General features: G+C 35.3%; 1 protein-coding gene across 2 annotated transcripts in view; it reads right to left on the reverse strand.

The window, feature by feature from the left end:
* The window catches only part of LOC149802465 (cAMP-dependent protein kinase regulatory subunit-like), a 255972-nt gene that overhangs the window by 57817 nt on the left and 173995 nt on the right, over nt 1-24160 (reverse strand). For both annotated transcript variants that reach the window (XR_016420033.1, XM_089951712.1), the window contains exons 7-8: nt 13983-14042; nt 4875-4935 (exon numbers count right to left, since the gene is read on the reverse strand). Coding sequence is in view for 1 of the 2 variants with exons in the window: in XM_089951712.1 (XP_089807838.1) it covers nt 4875-4935; nt 13983-14042 (121 nt within the window). In the remaining variant the exon portion in view is untranslated. The remainder of the gene's footprint in view (nt 1-4874; nt 4936-13982; nt 14043-24160) is intronic.

Here is a 24160-nt window from a genome sequence, read left to right on the forward strand (position 1 = left end):
TAACAGCTGCCTTGCTTGGTGCTCAGCATTAAGAGGTTAGTGTCTGGACTGGTCGGCCTGGTGTCAGGATAATGTAACTGGGTGGGACATCATGCTACATGTCTGCAGCATGATGTCCCAATGCTAGACATCACTATAAACTGCCACACTGCAGACATCATAGTGATGACTGAAAAATTGTTAAAGCTACGTTAAAAATACTAATCACACACACACACACACACACACACACACACACAAAGCATGTGTATCTATAATGTGTACTGAACATTTTTCCATGATTGCAAGTTGTACTTTTTAGATAATATATTTACAAATCTAACTTCTGTCAATGATTGTAAGCTGTAAATAGCAAGTTGACAAAGTTTTTAATTTTAGAATTTTCCATTAGAATAACTCAGATCTAGGTCAAGTGAAAGTGTGTAGAAATAGGGCCTTGATAAACAAAAAATTCATTCCTATCTTAGACCAGTCTCTGGAATCCAGATGTTATCAGATTACACAGTGTTCATATATAATTTAAGAGGAATTATTTATTTAAATTATTCACTGGAATTACTAAATGTTCACGGACTCTGGATTATGATACTATTTTGGAAGTATTATGAAAAAATTAACAGAACTTATGAACTGCATCATTGTGGTACATCAGGGCATTCAAGACTATTGGAATTCATTCAGAACATCCTACATGTCTGGACTTGTGATATCAAATTTCAGATCTGGCATTTAATTTGCAATACTGCAAGTGTCTCTCAATTTTCTCTTTGTAACTTAGAAAAATAACATTGTTTATTTTACTTAAATTGATGGTTTCACTTCTTTATTTTATTTAATTTAAGACACAGAGTCATAACAATATTGTAATGAGGTACAGATGTACATGTAATAACAAATAATTACACTCATCAACATCTTCCTTTCACTAGAAAAATGAATATTGTAATGAGGTACAGATCTACATGTAATCACAAATAATTACACTCAACGTCTTCCTTTCACTAGAAAAATGAATATTGTAATGAGGTACAGATGTACATGTAATAACAAATAATTACACTCATCAATGTCTTCCTTTCACTAGAAAAATTAATATTGTAATGAGGTACAGATCTACATGTAATCACAAATAATTACACTCAATGTCTTCCTTTCACTAGAAAAATTAATATTGTAATGAGGTACAGATGTACATGTAATAACAAATAATTACACTCAATGTCTTCCTTTCACTAGAAAAATTAATATTGTAATGAGGTACAGATCTACATGTAATCACAAATAATTACACTCAATGTCTTCCTTTCACTAGAAAAATTAATATTGTAATGAGGTACAGATGTACATGTAATAACAAATAATTACACTCATCAATGTCTTCCATTCACTAGAAAAATTAATATTGTAATGAGGTACAGATCTACATGTAATCACAAATAATTACACTCATCAATGTCTTCCTTTCACTAGAAAAATTAATATTGTAATGAGGTACAGATGTACATGTAATCACAAATAATTACACTCATCAACGTCTTCCTTTCACTAGAAAAATTAATACTGTAAGCTAGTAGTATCAATAATTCTTAGACTTTTGTTAGTTTGAACCTGGGTCAAAAGCAATGTTATGTGGAAGAAATTAGTGCAGACCTAGTCCAATCACATCACAACAGATATCTTTCACAACTGCTGACTGATGGTTGAACAGTGTTTTAAGTATATTCAACTGCTGATTATGCCAAAGAATGGTGGATATGGTGTGTTTCTTCTGTGCACAACACTGATTTGATTGTCCACAGTGGTTTCAAATATGTCACTACTTCTTCATCATTACCAATGTCAGTTTCTGATGAGGTGATTACATCTTTGTTCACACTGCTCAGACTCTGCAGGTTTGGGCAGCATTTACAGCCAGTTATAGTTCCAGTTAGGGTTAGGGTTACAGCCAGTTATAGTTCCAGTTAGGGTTAGGGTTACAGCCAGTTAAAGTTCCAGTTAGGGTTAGGGTTACAGCCAGTTATAGTTCCAGTTAGGGTTAGGGTTACAGCCAGTTAAAGTTCCAGTTAGGGTTAGGGTTACAGCCAGTTATAGTTCCAGTTAGGGTTAGGGTTACAGCCAGTTATAGTTCCAGTTAGGGTTAGGGTTACAGCCAGTTATAGTTCCAGTTAGGGTTAGGGTTACAGCCAGTTATAGTTCCAGTTAGGGTTAGGGTTACAGCCAGTTATAGTTCCAGTTAGGGTTAGGGTTTGGGCAGACATTTACAGCCAGTTATAGTTCCAGTTAGGAGCCCAGTTTTGTCTCTGAGTGTTGCTATAGTGAAAAAGCTTAGGATTCTTCTGATACTACCAAGTAGTCTACTAACAGCACTACTTTCAGGACTTTCTTGGCAACTCAATTTAATGAGTACTAACAGCACTATTTTCAGGACTTTCTTGGCAACTCAATTTAATGTCTACTAACAGCACTACTTTCAGGACTTTCTTGGCAACTCAATTTAATGAGTACTAACAGCACTATTTTCAGGACTTTCTTGGCAACTCAATTTAATGTCTACTAACAGCACTACTTTTAGGACTTTCTTGGCAACTCAATTTAATGTCTACTAACAGCACTACTTTCAGGACTTTCTTGGCAACTCAATTTAATGAGTACTAACAGCACTACTTTTAGGACTTTCTTGGCAACTCAATTTAATGAGTACTAACAGCACTATTTTCAGGACTTTCTTGGCAACTCAATTTAATGTCTACTAACAGCACTACTTTTAGGACTTTCTTGGCAACTCAATTTAATGTCTACTAACAGCACTACTTTCAGGACTTTCTTGGCAACTCAATTTAATGAGTACTAACAGCACTACTTTTAGGACTTTCTTGGCAACTCAATTTAATGTCTACTAACAGCACTACTTTCAGAACTTTCTTGGCAACTCAATTTAATGAGTACTAACATCATCACTTTCAGGGCTTTCTGGGCAACTCAATTTAATGTGTATACAGCAGTTATTATATGTGTCACAACCTGCTTCAGATGCCACTGCAGCCATGTTTAAAGCATTGTCAGTTACCAGAGGAGGGTTGGATGGAATTCGCCAGTCAGTGGCAGCTGACAATGGATCAAAAGCAATATATACACCTGTTTAACCCTAAAATAAGACACAGTTTTTGTAATATGTGAATATTGTTTTGGAAATCCAATCGTCCATTGTTACTGTAACTTTAGATGTAATGGGACAAGCAAGATTTGACACCATTTAAATATATGTCTCTGATAATTCTCCTACAGAAGACTTGTCTAGATGATATCATGGGTCAAACACCAACACTATAGTTAAGAAGCCCTTGATGATGTGAGGATACAATTAGGAAATTGGTTATGGCAAGCATGACAGCTGTGGCCCTGTACTGAGTATCTGCAATTAGTTTCTGAGTTTAGCATACCACAAGCAATCACAAGCTGCTGACCTGAAACATTTGGAAAGCTTTTACTGAACTTTCAGATTTTGTGCAACAGTTTGTGTCAATTTGTTGTAATGTACTAATGATTGATGGCCTTGCTTATTATCAGAACTGTCCAAGATCTTGAAGATGAAGTCATTCACTCCAAGGCTGATCAACACTGGATCAGAAATATAACATCCATAGTGGTCACTGGCTCAGCCAATCTGATGCAAGATTACTTCAGTACAATGTATGGATATTGCTCATAAATGAAAACATCAAAGATCTTGATGATATTAGCCTACATTTGAAGACTGATCAAAATCAGATCAAAAATGTGGCTTCCTGAGGGGTAACAATCTCAGCTCAATGAGATCAGAAATGTGGCTTCCTGAGGGATAACAATCTCAGCTCAATGAGATCTGAAATGTGGCTTCCTGAGGGGTAACAATCTTAGCTCAATGAGATCAGAAATGTGGCTTCCTGAGGGGTAACAATCTCAGATTCAGTCAGATCAGAAATGTGGCTTCCTGAGGGATAACAATCTCAGCTCAATGAGATCTGAAATGTGGCTTCCTGAGGGGTAACAATCTTAGCTCAATGAGATCAGAAATGTGGCTTCCTGAGGGGTAACAATCTCAGATTCAGTCAGATCAGAAATGTGGCTTACTGAGGTGTAACAATCTCAGCTCAATGAGATCTGAAATGTGACTTCCTGAGGGGTAACAATCTTAGCTCAATGAGATCAAAAATGTGGCTTCCTGAGGGGTAACAATCTCAGATTCAGTCAGATCAGAAATGTGGCTTCCTGAGGGCAACAATCTCAGCTCAAAGAGATCTGAAATGTGGCTTCCTGAGGGTTAATAATCTCAGCTCAATGAGATCAGAAATGTGGCTTCATGAAGGGCAACAATCTTAGCTCAATGAGATCAGAAATGTGGCTTCCTGAGGGGTAACAAACTCAGCTCAATGAGATCAGAAATATGGCTTCATGAGGGGTTAACAATCTCAGCTCAGTGAGATCAGAAATGTGGCTTCCTGAGGGGTAACAATCTCAGCTCAATGAGTTCCAAGATCACCTAATTATCATCAATTATCAAACTCTTCCAAGGTTTTAAGGATATAAGAATATATTCCAACTCTGATCAAAAGCTCTAGAGTGGCAACAAGGTTAATAACCAATCAGATTAAAAAAACACCTCATTAATAAGCATGAATCTCACTCACTAATGAACCTGTCTGAGATTACGATAATCTAAACCCTTATTCCAAGTTTGAAATTGGGTCAGAAATGAGGACTCAAGACTGATAACAAGAAATTGCTAACAGATGGACATGTGCAACATTACTGCCAGTGGGCCAAAACCTGTACATTGCATAGTAATTTAAGGTGTGACAGATTACAAGAATGTATTTGTCTAATATTTTACTTACCTAAAATAGATACTTTACTAAGAAATTCTTCATACATTTTCCTTTTCCTAATTGTACTACCCTGCAAAAGAAAAATAATATTCTTAATAATTATTGAAAGAATACAAAAAATGGCCAAGAGTTGGACTTTTGAAATAGTTATATAAAAAAATACTATAATCCACACAGACTGTAAAAAAGAAAATCTTTATAAATAAGATGCCATTCCAAATCAATACAAATTAATTATTGAAGCTAGTTTCTAGAGCAAACTAGTTATTCCTTGCTGTGTTCTGGCTTCAATGACTGTTACTTTACTTTCTCCAAAGAAACAGGATAATATAAAGAATAATAACAGGACACAGAAAGTATTAAGCTATATTTGTAGAAAAATAGCACTGATCAACAAAGGAATAATACTGAAAAAGACATCCTGCAGTCAAAAACACCTTCACCCCCAGGTCTGAAGATTACTGTGAATATGCAAATTTTGCAAGTCTATCTTTTGTGACTTCTATATGAGCAATTTAAATTTAAAAAATCCTATGAACAGACTACAAAGGAACTCTTGCAATGTTATATTGTTGTTTCCACCCTTGCAATGTTATATTGTTGTTTCCACTCTTGCAATGTTATATTGTTGTTTCCATCCAGCAGTGAGAATGAATAAAGACCATCTATGTTTTGCTTGAGTAAATAAAACACTAACTGAACTAAATTCCAAAACTAAAGATAGAAACTTTAACAAAGTACAATCTATGCTTTTGTTCTAATATTCTCTAAATAATTTGGTCCATATGGACTATATAAACTTGTTCCAAGTGGCTAAATGATATCGCACTGTCCATAAGGACTAAGTGAACTGGTTCTGAATGCCTAAATGATATCGCACTGTCCATAAGGACTAAGTGAACTGGTTCTGAATGCCTAAATGATATTGCACTGTCCCTAAGGACTATATAAACTTGTTCTGAGTGGCAAAATGATATCGCACCATTCATACGGACTATATAAAACTTGTTCCGAATGCCTAAATGATATCACACTGTCCATAAGGACTATATAAACTTGTTCCAAATGCCTAAATGATATCGTACTATTCCTAGGGACTATATAAACTTGTTCCAAGTGCCTAAATGATATTGCACTGTCCATAAGGACTATATAAACTTGTTCCGAGTGCCTAAATGATATCGCACCATTTATACAGAATATATAAACTTGTTCTGAATGCCTAAATGATATCGCACTGTCCATAAGGACTAAGTAAACTTGTTCCAAGTGCCTAAATGATATCGCACTGTCCATAAGGACTATATAAACTTGCTCCAAATGCCTAAATGATATCGTACTATTCCTAGGGACTATATAAACTTGTTCCAAGTGCCTAAATGATATTGCACTGTCCATAAGGACTATATAAACTTGTTCCGAGTGCCTAAACGATATCGCACCATTTATACGGACTATATAAACTTGTTCTGAATGCCTAAATGATATCGCACTGTCCATAAGGACTACATAAACTTGTTCCAAGTGCCTAAATGATATCGCACTGTCCATAAGGACTATATAAACTTGTTCCGAGTGCCTAAACGATATCGCACCATTTATACGGACTATATAAACTTGTTCTGAATGCCTAAATGATATTGCACTGTCCATAAGGACTAAGTAAACTTGTTCCAAGTGCCTAAACGATATCGCACTGTCCATAAGGACTATATAAACTTGTTCCGAGTGCCTAAACGATATCGCACCATTTATACGGACTATATAAACTTGTTCTGAATGCCTAAATGATATCGCACTGTCCATAAGGACTATATAAACTTGGTAAGAGTGCCTAAATGATATCGCACTGTCCATAAGGACTATATAAACTTGTTCCAAGTGCCTAAACGATATCGCACCATTTATACGGACTATATAAACTTGTTCTGAATGCCTAAATGATATCGCACTGTCCATAAGGACTATATAAACTTGGTAAGAGTGCCTAAATGATATCGCACTGTCCATAAGGACTATATAAACTTGGTAAGAGTGCCTAAATGATATCGCACTGTCCATAAGGACTATATAAACTTGTTCCGAGTGCCTAAATGATATTGCACTGTCCATAAGGACTATACAAACTTGTTCCAAGTGCCTAAATGATATTGCACTGTTCAAACTTAAGGATGATTGTATGTAAAATGTCAGTATTGTTTTTTTTGAAGATGGATTTTGCCATTTTGAAAGTCAAAACAATCGTTAGACTAATAACACAGACTATTAACACAGGTTGATACAAAAAGCTATGGAACGTGTGTAGACTAATAACACAGGTTGATACAAAAAGCTATGCAACATGTGTGTAGACTAATAACACAGGTTGATACAAAAAGTTATGCAACATGTGTGTAGACTAATAACACAGGTTGATACAAAAAGTTATGCAACATGTGTGTAGACTAATAACACAGGTTGATACAAAAAGTTATGCAACATGTGTGTAGACTAATAACACAGGTTGATACAAAAAGCTATGCAACATGTGTGTCCCATAAGAATGACAAGCTACAGAGTGAATCTAATATCCTAACAATGATTTGATTTGATTATTTTGTTTTTAACTGTAAAACTATTATTGGTTGAAGATCATATATTCCATTTCCTTTTATGCATCAAGAAAAGTAAATGTTGCTGAGTAATATCTCGATAAATAACTTTTTAATAGATAGTGACTAATAATAAGCTGTATAGATAACTTTTTAATAGATAGTGACTAATAATATCTGGATAGATAACTTTTTAGTAAATAGTGACTAATAATATCTGGATAGATAACTTTTTAATAGATAGTGACTAATAATAAGCTGTATAGATAACTTTTTAATAGATGGTGACTAATAATATCTGGATAGATAACTTTTCAATAGATAGTGACTAATAATAAACTGGATAGATAACTTTTTAATAGATGGTGACTAATAATATCTGGATAGATAACTTTTCAATAGATAGTGACTAATAATAAACTGGATAGATAACTTTTTAATAGATAGTGACTAATAATATCTGGATAGATAACTTTTTAATAGATAGTGACTAATAATAAACTGGATAGATAACTTTTTAATAGATAGTGACTAATAATAAGCTGATAATATCTGGATAGATAACTTTTTAATAGATAGTGACTAATAATAAGCTGTATAGATAACTTTTTAACAGATAGTGACTAATATCAGGATATATAACTTTTTAATAGACAGTGACTTATAATATCTGGATAGACAACTTTTTAATAGATAGTGACTAATAATATCTGGATAGATAACTTTTTAATAGATAGTGACTAATAATATCTGGATAGATAACTTTTTAATAGATAGGGACTTATGATATATGGATAGATAACTTTTTAATTGATAGTGACTAATAATAAGCTGTATAGATAACATTTTAATAGATAGTGACTAATAATATCTGGATAGATAACTTTTTAATAGATAGTGACTAATAATATCTGGATAGATAACTTTTTAATAGATAGTGACTAATAATAAGCTGTATAGATAACTTTTTAATAGATAGTGACTAATAATATCTGGATAGATAACTTTTTAATAGATAGGGACTTATAATATCTGGATAGATAACTTTTTAATTGATAGTGACTAATAATAAGCTGTATAGATAACTTTTTAATAGAAAGTGCCTTGCCAAAGGACACAGCAACACAAGTAGGTTATTTATTGCCGAGTAAAGTGCCTTGCCAAAGGACACAGCAACACAAGTAGGTTATTTAGTGCTGAGGCAACTGGAGTAAAGTGATTGGCCAAAGCACACAGCAACACAAGTAGGTTATTTAGTGCTAAGGCAACTGGAGTAAAGTGCCTAGCCAAAGGACACAGCAACACAAGTAGGTTATTTAGTGCCATATAAAGTTCCTTGCCAAAGGACACAGCAACACAAGTAGGTTATTTAGTGCCATATAAAGTTCCTTGCCAAAAGACACAGCAACACAAGTAGGTTATTTATTGCCGAGTAAAGTGCCTTGCCAAAGGACACAGCAACACAAGTAGGTTATTTAGTGCTGAGGCAACTGGAGTAAAGTGCCTTGCCAAAGGACACAGCAACACAAGTAGGTTATTTATTGCCGAGTAAAGTGCCTTGCCAAAGCACACAGCAACACAAGTAGGTTATTTAGTGCTAAGGCAACTGGAGTAAAGTGCCTTGCCAAAGCACACAGCAACACAAGTAGGTTATTTAGTGCTAAGGCAACTGGAGTAAAGTGCCTTGCCAAAAGACACAGCAACACAAGTAGGTTATTTAGTGCTGAGGCAACTGGAGTAAAGTGCCTTGCCAAAGGACACAGCAACACAAGTAGGTTATTTATTGCCGAGTAAAGTGCCTTGCCAAAGCACACAGCAACACAAGTAGGTTATTTAGTGCTAAGGCAACTGGAGTAAAGTGCCTAGCCAAAGGACACAGCAACACAAGTAGGTTATTTAGTGCCATATAAAGTTCCTTGCCAAAGGACACAGCAACACAAGTAGGTTATTTAGTGCCATATAAAGTTCCTTGCCAAAGGACACAGCAACACAAGTAGGTTATTTAGTGCCATATAAAGTTCCTTGCCAAAAGACACAGCAACACAAGTAGGTTATTTATTGCCGAGTAAAGTGCCTTGCCAAAGGACACAGCAACACAAGTAGGTTATTTAGTGCTGAGGCAACTGGAGTAAAGTGCCTAGCCAAAGGACACAGCAATACAAGTAAGTTATTTAGTGCCATATAAAGTTCCTTGCCAAAAGACACAGCAACACAAGTAGGTTATTTAGTGCCATATAAAGTTCCTTGCCAAAGAACACAGCAACACAAGTAGGTTATTTATTGCTGAGTAAAGTGCCTTGCCAAAGGACACAGCAACACAAGTAGGTTATTTAGTGCTAAGGCAACTGGAGTAAAGTGCCTAGCCAAAGGACACAGCAATACAAGTAAGTTATTTAGTGCCATATAAAGTTCCTTGCCAAAGGACACAGCAACACAAGTAGGTTATTTAGTGCCATATAAAGTTCCTGGCCAAAGGACACAGCAACACAAGTAGGTTATTTATTGCCGAGTAAAGTGCCTTGCCAAAGGACACAGCAACACAAGTAGGTTATTTAGTGCTGAGGCAACTGGAGTAAAGTGCCTGGCCAAAAGGCACAGCAACACAAGTAGATTATTTAGTGCCGTATAAAGTTCCTTGCCAAAGGACACAGCAACACAAGTAGGTTATTTATTGCCAAGTAAAGTGCCTTGCCAAAGGACACAGCAATACAAGTAAGTTATTTAGTGCTGAGGCAATTGGAGTAAAGTGCCCTGCCAAAGGACACAACACAATAGTCGAAATGAGCTTGATACAATGGTACAACACAGTAACCAAAATGGGCTTGATATATTGATGAAACTGAACCAGTACCCTTTAAGTCTATAATCAGTCATGATAACCACTGTGTCATCTTGACTTCTAAATGACAAATTCTGAAGCAACTCATTACGATGGAATTACAGGGCTCCCATATAATACCAAACTGTACTATTCACCAAGCCACATTACTGCCAAAATCAATAACCACCATTACCATTATTGATACTAAGCTATTCACACTACACTCACATCACTGGTATTAAATTTAAGACCAGTAGGCATTGTAGCTTTACAGGCATTTGCTGCAATGAATTATCTTGATCCTATACATCCTCTTTTGAGGCACAATTGCTGTTAGGTGTGTGATATATAAATCCAGGGAATCAGGGAAGTGACTTAGTCTGTATTCCACATTGTCATCTTATTTTTAATTTGGAGACGAGGGAAATGAGCCAGGATTGCATACAGAACATGTTTAAACTTGGTCCAAAAATGTTATTGCATGTTTTCCAGCAATAACTGCTTTATTTGAAATCTGACAAAAAAGAAGCAGTGACAAAAATAACTACTACAAACTCCTCTACAAGGTCAGGCCAAAATAGAAATTAAAATTCACATCACTGATGATGTTGTATGAAAATGTGCAGTTGAAATCGTCACAGCAAATCAAGTCCAAAACCATGCCAAATCCGACAACAGAAAATCAAGTCAATAACCATGCCTAATCCGACAACAGAAAATCAAGTCCATAACCATGCCTAATCTGACAACAGAAAATCAAGTCCATAACCATGCCTTGTCCAAAAACAGAAAATCAAGTCCATAACCATGCCTAATCTGACAAAAGAAAGTCAAGTCCATAACCATGCCGAATCCTACAAGCGAAAATCAAGTCCATAACCATGCCTAATCCGACAACAGAAAATCAAGTCCATAACCATGCCTAATCCGACAATAGAAAATCAAGTCCATAACCATGCCTAATCAGACAACAGAAAATCAAGTCCATAACCATGCCTAATCAGACAATAGAAAATCAAGTCCATAACCATGCCTAATCAGACAACAGAAAATCAAGTCCATAACCATGCCTAATCAGACAACAGAAAATAAAGTCCATAACCATGCCTAATCCGACAACCAAAAATCAAGTCATTAACCATGCCTAATCAGACAACAGAAAATCAAGTCAATAATGATGCCTAATCCGACAACCGAAAATCAAGTCAATAACGATGCCTAATCCGACAACCGAAAATCAAGTCCATAACCATGCCTAATCCGACAACCGAAAATCAAGTCCATAACCATGCCTAATCCGACAACAGAAAATCAAGTCCATAACCATACCTAATCAGACAACAGAAAATCAAGTCCATAACCATCCTAATCCGACAACAGAAAATCAAGTCCATAACCATGCCTAATCAGACAACAGAAAATCAAGTCCATAACCATCCTAATCCGACAACAGAAAATCAAGTCCATAACCATGCCTAATCAGACAACAGAAAATCAAGTCCATAACCATCCTAATCCGACAACAGAAAATCTAGTCCATAACCATGCCTAATCAGACAACAGAAAATCAAGTCTATAACCATGTCTAATCCGACAACAGAAAATCAATTCCATAACCATGCCTAATCCGACAACAGAAAATCAAGTCCATAACCATGCCTAATCCGACAACAGAAAATCAATTCCATAACCATGCCTAATCCGACAACAGAAAATCTAGTCCATAACCATGCCTAATCCAACAACAGAAAATCAAGTCCATAACCAGGCCTAATCCGACAACAGAAAATCAAGTCCATAACCATGCCTAATCTGACAACAGAAAATCAAGTCCATAACCATGCCTAATCAGACAACAGAAAATCAAGTCCATAACCATGCCTAATCAGACAACAGAAAATCAAGTCCATAACCAGGCCTAATCCGACAACAGAAAATCAAGTCCATAACCATGCCTAATCAGACAACAGAAAATCAAGTCCATAACCATGCCTAATCCGACAACCGAAAATCAAGTCCATAACCATGCCTAATCCAACAACTGACAATCAAGTCAATAACGATGCCTAATCCGACAACCCGAAAATCAAGTCCATAACCATGCCTAATCTGACAACTTGTGGAATAATTTACTGCATTAAAATGTCCTTTTCTACTAAATTAAATTCTTTCTGACCAGATTACACAAGAATATTGTCATCACAATCAAACAAGGGGAGGCTATATTCAGTATCTCCTGCTGTTCAGTGTTTATACCACTAGGCACAATTTTAGTGAAGACTTTTTTGAGAAATATTACAAAGTAAAAATAACTTTTTGTGTCAGCCCAGACAAATGAGTAATGACCAAAATAATATACTCATGCTGATTAATGTGAAGAAAAAAATCATGATAATTTGGATTATTTTATTTAAAATTACATCGTCATGGGCTTAATTTTCTGCAAAAATTAAAAAATTTGATTTTTTTTAATCTCATCAGCAAGACATGTTTATGTTATACTAAGATAGGTTCATCCTGAGAAAGCAAACTTGGTCACTGGAAAATTTCTAACAAATTACAATTAAGAAAACATAGTTATTTTAAAAAAGCATGTGAAACAAAATATCCAAAGTTTCCTATCGGTTTATGGTAAGAAATTATCAGTGAAAAATCACCTGGAATAACATATCTGGAGAAAGGTTTAAACCTGATTACAATATGAAATTATCATTGAAAAATCATTTGGGACAACAACTTTGGACAAGTTTTTTGGGATCACAACAATCCCAGACTAAGATGTGTTTCAAAGTATTAACTGAGGTCATAAACATTATGTTCCACAAAGCTATTTCATTTATTACATGACATCATTAACATGGTTTTCAACAGAGCTATTTCATTTATTACATGACATCATTAACATGGTTTTCAACAGAGCTATTTCATTTATTACATGACATCATTAACATGGTTTTCAACAGAGCTATTTCATTTATTACATGACATCATTAACATGGTTTTCAACAGAGCTATTTCATTTATTACATGACATCATTAACATGGTTTTATACAAAGCTATTTCTTTTATTGCACAAGGTCATTAACATATTCCACAAAGCTATTTCATTTATTACTCTAGGTCATAGATATGTTCCAGGGATATTTCATTTTTACACAGGGTCATTAACATGTTCCTCAAAGCAATTTCATTATTGCACACAAGGTCATTAACATGATGTTCCACAAGGCAATTTTAATTATTACATGACATCATTAACATGGTTTTCCACAAAGCTATTTCATTTATTACACAGGGTCATTAACATGTTCCAAGAAGCTATTTCATTATTGCACACAAGGTCATTAACATGATGTTCCACAAAGCAATTTTAATTATTACATGACATCATTAACATGGTTTTCCACAAACCTATTTCATTCATTACACAGGGTCATTAACATGTTCCAAGAAGCTATTTCATTATTGCACACAAGGTCATTAACATGATGTTCCACAAAGCAATTTTAATTATTACATGAAGTCATAAACAAGATATTCCACAAAGTTGTCTACATTAGATATGTGTAACATCACAACATTACCAATGATGTTGCAGTACTCGTCTTTGAGAAAGGAACTTGTCTCCATTTTCCTCTGTCTGATATAGCCAATGTTAAAAAAGACATTAAAACCAACAAAAATCTTTCTCTTGAATTACTTACCATAAGTATTCTTCTGTAACTGTCCCTGTCAATGCCCCATAATTTAACATCACCTTTTGCCTAAAAAAACAGAAATAAATATTTTTTAATTCTCTTAATAATCTGTGAACCTTGACATCTGACAACTGATAATAAGAGAAAACCCGTTTCTTAAATGACGGTTAATTTTTCTAATATCAATGACATAGCTATGATGATGATGTGCAAACCATTTTTCTGTAACACACTCATTCAGATCTTTTTTACAGAAAATTGTTGAAATCAAAATAATTTTCCAAAAAGTCCTCAGTATTTATGTTCTGAGTTGATAAATCACACACTAACATCAGAAGTTTATTGATAAAACATGGCAAAATTTTTTTAAGGAATTTGGTTTTCTGGCTATATTGTTATATGGCCATGAGATATATTTGGATTTATAGCAAATGAAGGTTTTTATATCTTCCAATCAAATGACCATGACCACTGATCTTGCTACCCTGAAATCAATAGGGTAAGTAAAAAGCCTAACAAAGCCTAAGTGTAAGTCATCCACAAACTTTGTTCCAGTTATGCAATGTAGAACTAATGTTATTGCATGGAAACCATTTTTCTTCATTCAATCACAATGACGTTGAGCTTTCATCTTTTGACCCCAAAATCATCAGGATTGTTCCTCACCCAAAGGGCAAGCAACTTAAAAAGTTTGGTAGCAGGGGATGGTGGAACACTCAAGTTATTGTGCAGAACCATCTTTATTCTTGCAACCAGTAATTTTGACCTCTGACCTTTAAACCCCAAATCAATAGACATCTTATTTACCACAAGTGCAACCCACCCACAAAGGTTTGCAACTGTAGATAATGTGAACTCAAGTTATTGTGCAGAAATAATGTTTTTTTTTTCAGTTGCAGTTACTATGACATATAACCCTTGGACCCCCCAAAAAATAAATATATATTCCCTAACCCAATTCCAATTCATCCACAAAATTTGGCAATTGTTGATGGAGGATAGTGGACTACTTGAATTACTGATCAAAAATGAAATTGGTGACAGACTGGCAGACAGACACAGCCTAATATGTTCCTACTTACGTTGGACATATAAAACTCAAAATATCACACCATTTATATCCTTTTATTATTTAAGTGTATGATTACTTTGAACATGCAACACCTGTTTGAAAGGGAAAATAAATTTGCTGATGTTTATGGCAACCACTAAATCCAAACAGTACTGAAGATATAAAACACTCTGTTGCAATGAAATACAACAAAAACCACTAAAAAAAGACATCTGTTGCCACTCATCCACAATTTATCAACAAAGGGATGAAGCATTATAAATACTAAAATCCATGTATTAATTGTCTGTTAAGTTCCTTCAACTGCACAGAAGTAATTGCTAATCAAAAGGGCCATCTGTGTTACATGTGATAAATAGTACCTTTCATTCATTAACACTGCTATATCAAGAAGGCCATTTGTGTTACAAGTGATAAATAGCACCTCTCATTCATTAACATTGCTAAATCAAGAAGGCCATTTGTGTTACATGTGATAAATAGCACCTTTCATTCATTAACATTGCTATATCAAGAAGGCCATTTGTGTTACAAGTGATAAATAGCACCTCTCATTCATTAGCATTGCTAAATCAAGAAGGTCATTTTTGTTACATGTGATAAATAGCACCTCTCGTTCATTAACATTGCTAATCAAAAGGGCCAATTGTGTTACATGTGATAAATAGCACCTCTCATTCATTAACATTGCTAATCAAAAAGGCCATTTGTGTTACAAGTGATCAATAGCACCTCTTATTCATTAACAGTGCTAAATCAAAAGGGCCAGTTGTGTTACAAGTGATAAATAGCACCTCTCATTCATTAGCATTGCTAATCAAAAGGGCCAATTGTGTTACAAGTGATAAATAGCACCTCTCATTCATTAACATTGCTAATCAAGAAGGCCATTTGTGTTGCATGTGATAAATAGCACCTCTCATTCATTAACATTGCTAATCAAGAAGGCCAATTGTGTTACATGTGATAAATAGCACCTCTCATTCATTAACATTGCTAATCAAGAATGCCAATTGTGTTACATGTGATAAATAGCATCTCTCATTCATTAACACTGCTAATCAAAAGGGCCATTTGTGTTGCATGTGATAAATAGCACCTCTCATTCATTAACATTGCTAATCAAGAAGGCCAATTGTGTTACATGTGATAAATAACACCTCTCATTTATTAACATTGCTAATCAAAAAGGCCATTTGTGTTACTTGTGATAAACAGCACCTCTCATTCATTAATCATTTTTATGGCACTCATGCTAGTACTTGTGCACTAATGAGATGTTCTTAATATTTAACCCACACTCATAAAGCAAATATTAGCTGTGTACTAATTGTTTAAAAATATATAAAAAATCAGTGTCTCAAGTCAGGAACACAGTGAACTTGATTTTGGATGAGGTCAAGTCCACAATATGATTAAAAATATAGCACACAATGATGGAGAAAAAAAACAAACAAACAATACATATTAAATACACATAACTGAAAGTTGACCCTATTCAATACAATGTAAGCTAACCCTGTCCAGTATGATAAAAAACTGACCCTGACCAGTGTGATGAAAGCTAACCCTGACCAGTGTCATGAAAGCTAACCCTGACCAGTGTGACGAAAGCTAACCCTGACCAGTGTGATGAAAACTGACCCTGACCAGTGTGATGAAAGCTGACCCTGACCAGTGTTATGAAAGCTAACCCTGACCAGTGTTATGAAAACTAACCCTGACCAGTGTGATGAAAGCTAACCCTGACCAGTGTGATGAAAACTAACCCTGACCAATGTGATGAAAGCTGACCCTGACCAGTGTTATGAAAGCTAACCCTGACCAGTGTTATGAAAACTAACCCTGACCAGTGTGATGAAAGCTAACCCTGACCAGTGTGATGAAAACTAACCCTGACCAGTGTAATGAAAGCTAACCCTGACCAGTGTGATGAAAGCTAACCCTGACCAGTGTTATGAAAGCTAACCCTGACTAATACTATGAAAGGTAACCCTTACCAGTATGACAAAAACTGACCCTCACCAGTACAATGAAAGCCAACCTTCACCAGTACAATGAAAGCTGAGCTTCATCAGTAGAATGAAAGCTGACCCACACTAGTATAATGAAGACTGACCCTCACCAGTATGAGAGTGGACCCTCATCAGTACAATGAAGACCGACCCTCACCAGTATGAGAGTGGACCCTCATCAGTACAATGAAGACACCAGTACAATGAAGACTGACCCTCACCAGTACAATAAAGACTGACCCACACAAGTACAATGAAGACTGACCCTCACCAGTATGAGAGTGGACCCTCATCTGTACAATGAAGACACCAGTACAATGAAGGCTGACCCTCACCAGTATGAGAGTGGACCCTCATCAGTACAATGAAAGCTACATAAGAAATCACCTTTACATAGATGACACTTGTTCCATTAAAGATTTTTGAAAATCCCTGATTTATACAGAAAGTTTCCTAACATAAAATAGACATTATATTTGTCACCCCCACCCATCCCCAAAGGACAGATACAAACTTTCTGATAGCAAAATTTTATGGTGCACATGGTATGTTTAAGTCAATATTTACTGTCATTTTATATGAATGAATGCAAAGAAACTCTGCTTCACTTACTGTTGTTGTTGTTGTTGTTGTAGGGTTTAACACCATTTTTCAGCACGCGATAGGCTATACATGGCGGCCAGTATTAATGGTGGAGGAAGAAACCGGAAAATCCCCGGAAAGAACCACCGACCCTCGAGAAGCTACTGGCAAGCTTTCTCACATATCCACATTGGCCGGCTTCACTTACTGTTATGTACATCTATACTTTTTGCAACTCCTGGTATCTAAGTGTAATTTTTGTTTGTGACTGTATATTGTAATGGTCATCTATAATCAAGGTAATGGACAGCTAATTTTTGTACACAGGTATAAAACTCTATTTAAGAAATTTAGAGCATAAATTGTGTAGGATCTATAAAAAGGTGTTTACTTAGGTTTTTACTATCATTAAAAATAACAGAAATAATAAAACCTGTTTAAAAGCTTGGGGTTGTTTCCAACTAGACAGGTCAGTTACTTGGGTTCTTAGAAGAATTAAGTTATTTCTCACTGAATGGGTTAGGTCAGGTGGGTTCTTCTACAATATGCTATATTAGCAAAATTGTCAAGTAGCAAGTAGGAGCAAAATGCATTTTCACCCATTATGCTTGTATATAAATGAGTGGACCTGAACAATTTATTTATTTTTATTTCTTATGTTCTTGTTGTAATATGAGACTGCAGAAGTATTTAATGTATAATTAGATATTATTTAAGAGGAACCATTTCTTTGGATTATTCAATGAAATTACAAGCGCTCATTAGACTTACAGGTTACTGCATATGCAAGGGAAAATATAAATGAGGGTTTTCTTTTAATAATACTGCACAACCTTTGGGAGTGCAGTATTAGTCCAAAAAATTAGTTAATATTTTCCCATACAAAATACAATAACCTTTTATTATATACTCATTTCATTTTCCTACCTAAGGCTGTATTTCAAAATAAATGCACAACCATAGATTCATCAATACACAATAACAATATTAATACACACATACTGCCACCCAACAACCTTTGAACTTTGATGCACGCTTGACATTAGTTTTTTTCTTCTTCAAAATTCTTGTTTTAGTCTAATTGAACTTGAAATTTATAATGAATGCATATTGAAAAATCTTTTGCAGTTGGTCTGGAATGGATGGATTTTGTTTATCTGTTGATCCAACTCAATTCTGTTTTTCTGCTTAAGATGGACTGGATTTATTGGGTCAACTCAATGCAGTGAGGGGACTGTGATTTCAGTTGGAAATATATTCAAAATTACATATAATTTCAGTGTGTATCAGGTTTTTCATGACATGAGTCATGTCATCTGGATTTGCAGAACTAAGAAATTTCATTTTGAGGAAATTCAATAGGCATAAATTAAGTGTATTTATTACCATTCTTATTACCAGTTGAAGAAGACATATTTGTGCCCAGTCACTTGCATGCTCACTGGAGGGACCATAGCTATGACCTGTATCATACAGTGTATATCTTCTATCGCTAGCCAAACACTGTATCAAATTAGTTATGTGGGAATATTGCAAAGCAGCTGTTGTGTGACAGTCCACTTAGCCAGTGGAGATAATACTTTTTTGTCATCTTGGCTTATTGTCTCTGAGGCTATTAGTTTTCTACCAAAACCTTTTTTTTAAAATAGTCTTCGGACTGACGGGTAAAATGGTACGTCTCTGACAGATATGCCTTTGGCTTCAATATGCTTTTCCGTGCTATTTTTATAGCTGATACATACAGCACAATTTGAGAAAAGTTACAAATATTTCTCCTAAATAACTACTTGAATGATCAAAATGATATTTTCAACAACTGCATCTCTTACATTTGTTGCTGACATCGTTTGTTCGTTTGTGACTCAGTTAACTTTATCATCTCTATTTCAAATGGATGAGACAGCTGGTTTGGTTCATGGCGTACAGTATGAAAAAATATGGAAAAATACTGCATGATTCTGATAATGTCAAGTTAATGGAGAAAAAATCGAGCATATAATAATAAAATATTTTTCTGGGACTATAGTGAATTTATCCAAAGACTATTGTCTATTTATTCAAAGAAGTTATGGAGAATGTCGTCGTGATATATCAGGACTGTTGGCAGACCAAGTATGTTCAAGGATCTGGAATTAATTTGGAACATTTGACTCTTCTTGACTTGTGTAGAACTTTTTATTGGATTATTTTGGATTCAGTTCGTATTACTGAAAGTTCCTCTAAAATTTTTAATTTGGTAACTTTGATAATAACTTTTTTTTAAAGTTTTGCTTCTTTTCGTTACTTAGTTTATGACTACAAAGTGGTAACACTTGTATAAAATTAAGTACTTTGAGATACTGAGACAGAAATTCACAGATGCATACAAACACAGGCAGACAGTAGATAAGCTTGGAGGAGGATTGGGAAAATATGTCTTGGTAATTCATACAGGGAAAAAAAAATTGCACTTTTATGTAGACAATAGAAATGCTTGCTGGAGGAGGATGTATTCTGGTTATTGATACAGGCAATAGTAGATATATAACAATACTGATGAACAGTACAAAAGGAAGATACTGTGTTTTGGTTACTGACAAAGGCAATAACATACATACTAGTACAGGTGGACGGTACAAAAGCTTACAGGAGGGTGCTGTGTTTTTGTTGCTGATCCATGAGAATAACAGATACATACTGGTACAGGTGGACAGTACAAAAGCTTACAGGAGGGTGCTGTGTTTTTGTTACTGATCCATGAGAATAACAGATACATACTGGTACAGGTGGACAGTACAAAAGCTTACAGGAGGGTGCTGTGTTTTTGTTGCTGATCCATGAGAATAACATACATACTGGTACAGGTGGACAGTACAAAAGCTTACAGGAGGGTGCTGTGTTTTTATTACTGATCCATGAGAATAACAGATACATACTAGTACAGGTGGACAGTACAAAAGCTTACAGGAGGGTGCTGTGTTTTTGTTGCTGATCCATGAGAATAACAGATACATACTAGTACAGGTGGACAGTACAAAAGCTTACAGGAGGGTGCTGTGTTTTTATTACTGATCCATGAGAATAACAGATACATACTAGTACAGGTGGACAGTACAAAAGCTTACAGGAGGGTGCTGTGTTTTTGTTACTGATCCATGAGAATAACAGATACATACTAGTACAGGTGGACAGTACAAAAGCTTACAGGAGGGTGCTGTGTTTTTATTACTGATCCATGAGAATAACAGATACATACTAGTACAGGTGGACAGTACAAAAGCTTACAGGAGGGTGCTGTGTTTTTGTTGCTGATCCATGAGAATAACAGATACATACTGGTACAGGTGGACAGTACAAAAGCTTACAGGAGGGTGCTGTGTTTTTGTTACTGATCCATGAGAATAACAGATACATACTAGTACAGGTGGACAGTACAAAAGCTTACAGGTGGGTGCTGTGTTTTTGTTACTGATCCATGAGAATAACAGATACATACTGGTACAGGTGGACAGTACAAAAGCTTACAGGAGGGTGCTGTGTTTTTGTTGCTGATCCATGAGAATAACAGATACATACTGGTACAGGTGGACAGTACAAAAGCTTACAGGAGGGTGCTGTGTTTTTGTTACTGATCCATGAGAATAACAGATACATACTAGTACAGGTGGACTTTCAGGATGCTGCATTCTGGTTACTGATACAGACAATAACAAACATACAAGTACAGGTGTACAGTAAAAATGGAGGATACTGTGTTTTGCTTATTGAGACAGGAAATAACCAATACATACACATACAGGTAGACATTACAAAAGTTTTCAAAAGGATCCTGTGAAGTCATTACCTTCATAACATACGCAATTTTATGGTTTTGTGAGCATTACATTTTTATCAATATATTAAAATGTGTGGATCAAAACCAGGGGTACTATTGTTTGTTTGGTCTTTCAATTTTTGGTTCATAGAAACCACACCATTCAAAAATAAGAATACATCTAAGGTACAGATCATCGACTGACCAAAAATAAGAATATATCTACAGTACAGATCATCGACTGACCAAAAATAAGAATAAATCTACGGTACAGATCAATGACTGACCAAAAATAAGAATACATCTACGATAAAGATCATCGACTGACCAAAAATAAGAATACATCTACGGTACAGATCATCGACTGACCAAAAATAAGAATACATCTATGGTACACATCATCGACTGACCAAAAAGAATTCTGACATACTGATGATAATACCATTTTTTCTCTTTAGCTGCCGAGTGTTAAAACAATCTCTGATATTCTTGAGTGATAACAAGATTTTAAAATTAGCCACTGTGGTGGCCATATTGGCTGCACAATCAGCAACATTTTCATTTAGAAGCAACTAGACATCATAAAAAGTCTTTTACCCAATATAAATCTTACCATCCATTCAGAAGGAGTAAAAATGACATGATTTTCACAATAGTTGCTGTGGCACAGACATACTGGATGAAAATTCCATGTACCATTTTCATTTAGGACCAACTATAATATGATTTTCAAGATGGCACAGCCGTATTGGATGCAAGACTACTTCATTTTTGTTTAGGACCAACTGAATATTGCAAGATGCCTTTGGGTTAAAAACCGATGTTGATGTGGTCATCCATTCTGAGTAGTGGTAACAAGATTTTCAAGATGGCACAGCCGTATTGGATGCAAGACTACTTCATTTTTGTTTAGGACCAACTGAATATCGCAAGATGCCTTTGGGTTAAAAACCAATGTTGATGTGGTCATCCATTCTGAGTAGTGGTAACAAGATTTTCAAGATAGTCATCATGGTGGCCACAATGAATGTTAGATGGACATCTTTTTCATTTAGGACCAATGAGGTATCACAATTCTGGTGAAAACTTTATTCTGATATGGTCATCCATTCAGAAATTGCAAAAACAAGATTTTCAAGATGCCTGCCATGGCAGTACTATTGGATCTCAGATTGGCATCCCTTTTCTTTAGGACCAACTAGATTGGATCTCAGACTGGCATCCCTTTTCTTTAGGACCAACTAGATTGGATGTCAGATTGGCATCACTTTTCTTTAGGACCAACTAGATTGGATGTCAGATTGGCATCACTTTTCTTTAGGACCAACTAGATTGGATCTCAGATTGGCATCACTTTTCTTTAGGACCAACTAGATTGGATCTCAGATTGGCATCACTTTTCTTTAGGACCAACTAGATTGGATCTCAGATTGGCATCACCTTTCTTTAGGACCAACTAGATGTAAGAAGTCTTTTTGTGAAACATCAAGTTGACAGGACCATCCAACCAGAAGGAGCAGCAATAAAAAATATTAAATATGGCTACAACATGCTGGATGACTGAGAAGGACCACTAGATCATGGGGAAAATGTATAACCAAGTAGTTTATTAGGAGTGGCAATGATAATTGATGACAGCTGACAAAAGACCATCCCATAAGCATTTCTTGTCTATGACTATTAGGAATGGATGACAGCTGACAAAAGGCCGTCCCATAAGTATTTCTGGTCTATGACCATTAGGACTTAAAATGGTTCCCCATGATTTTATTGAAAGGGGGGAAACTACCCTCCTTGTCAACAAAATAAAGGGGAGGAAGAAATGGCTATAGTTCAATATCCATCTCTCTTTTTCTTCCTTCACCACTGTTAGAGCTCTACTGAAATCTAAATCTTTAAATGATGCTTCAACTAGCTGTATGAGCATTAATCAGTTTTTTTATTTGAGCTTAATCCATTCCCTATCTGTGTATGAATATTGCTTTGTGCTAAGAACCCCCTTTCATAGTCTACTGTCTCAAGGGACATATACACAGCTAGCTTAGCCAGCATGACCAAGACAAGGAACTGTTCTTTATGATTGTTATTTACATTTTTCCACAGCTCAGTATCTTCTCGATACTTTTGCTCTAAAACAAGATTTAACACTAACAGAGGTCTTGCCCAAGTTTCACTTTGTTGAATCAGTGCTTTACTGAATACTATGCCAGATTTACCATCTGTTCCATAATGCTGTATTTGGTCTTAAAGTCAGTGCCATAGTCTGCTTGTTCAGACTGTGATATTCTGATCATATAAATATCCTTAATTCTTAACTTCATTTTCTTGTTATTATTTAGTTAGTTTCTGTTAATCCTTATAGAGTTTTGCAGGCTACATTTAAACTCTCTGAATCTTAATTAGTATTCTGCCTTTTCTAGTTTTAATTTCTTTTTAAATCTGAAAGAAGGGTTGATTGGCATGCCATTTATTTTTCCAGAAAATTACATTGCACTCGTATTTAAAACTAATTTTGAGCTCAAAGATCACTCACTGGTATCTCCATTAACACTTTCAAAGCTCCAAAATTCTGATATACTTCATAAATTAAAAAAATTATCACCTGAAAAAAAGAACACTCATTATTTGCCAAAAGAAATCATCATCTTAAGAGGAACCATGCTGGGAATTGGCCATTTTCGGTTTCTGGATAGCCCATATTTTAAACATGCATTTCCTTCAT

The sequence above is a fragment of the Sinohyriopsis cumingii genome, chromosome 3 (genome assembly GCF_028554795.1).
Source record: "Sinohyriopsis cumingii isolate HCF-2022 chromosome 3, ASM2855479v2, whole genome shotgun sequence".
Lineage (NCBI taxonomy): Eukaryota > Metazoa > Mollusca > Bivalvia > Unionida > Unionidae > Sinohyriopsis > Sinohyriopsis cumingii.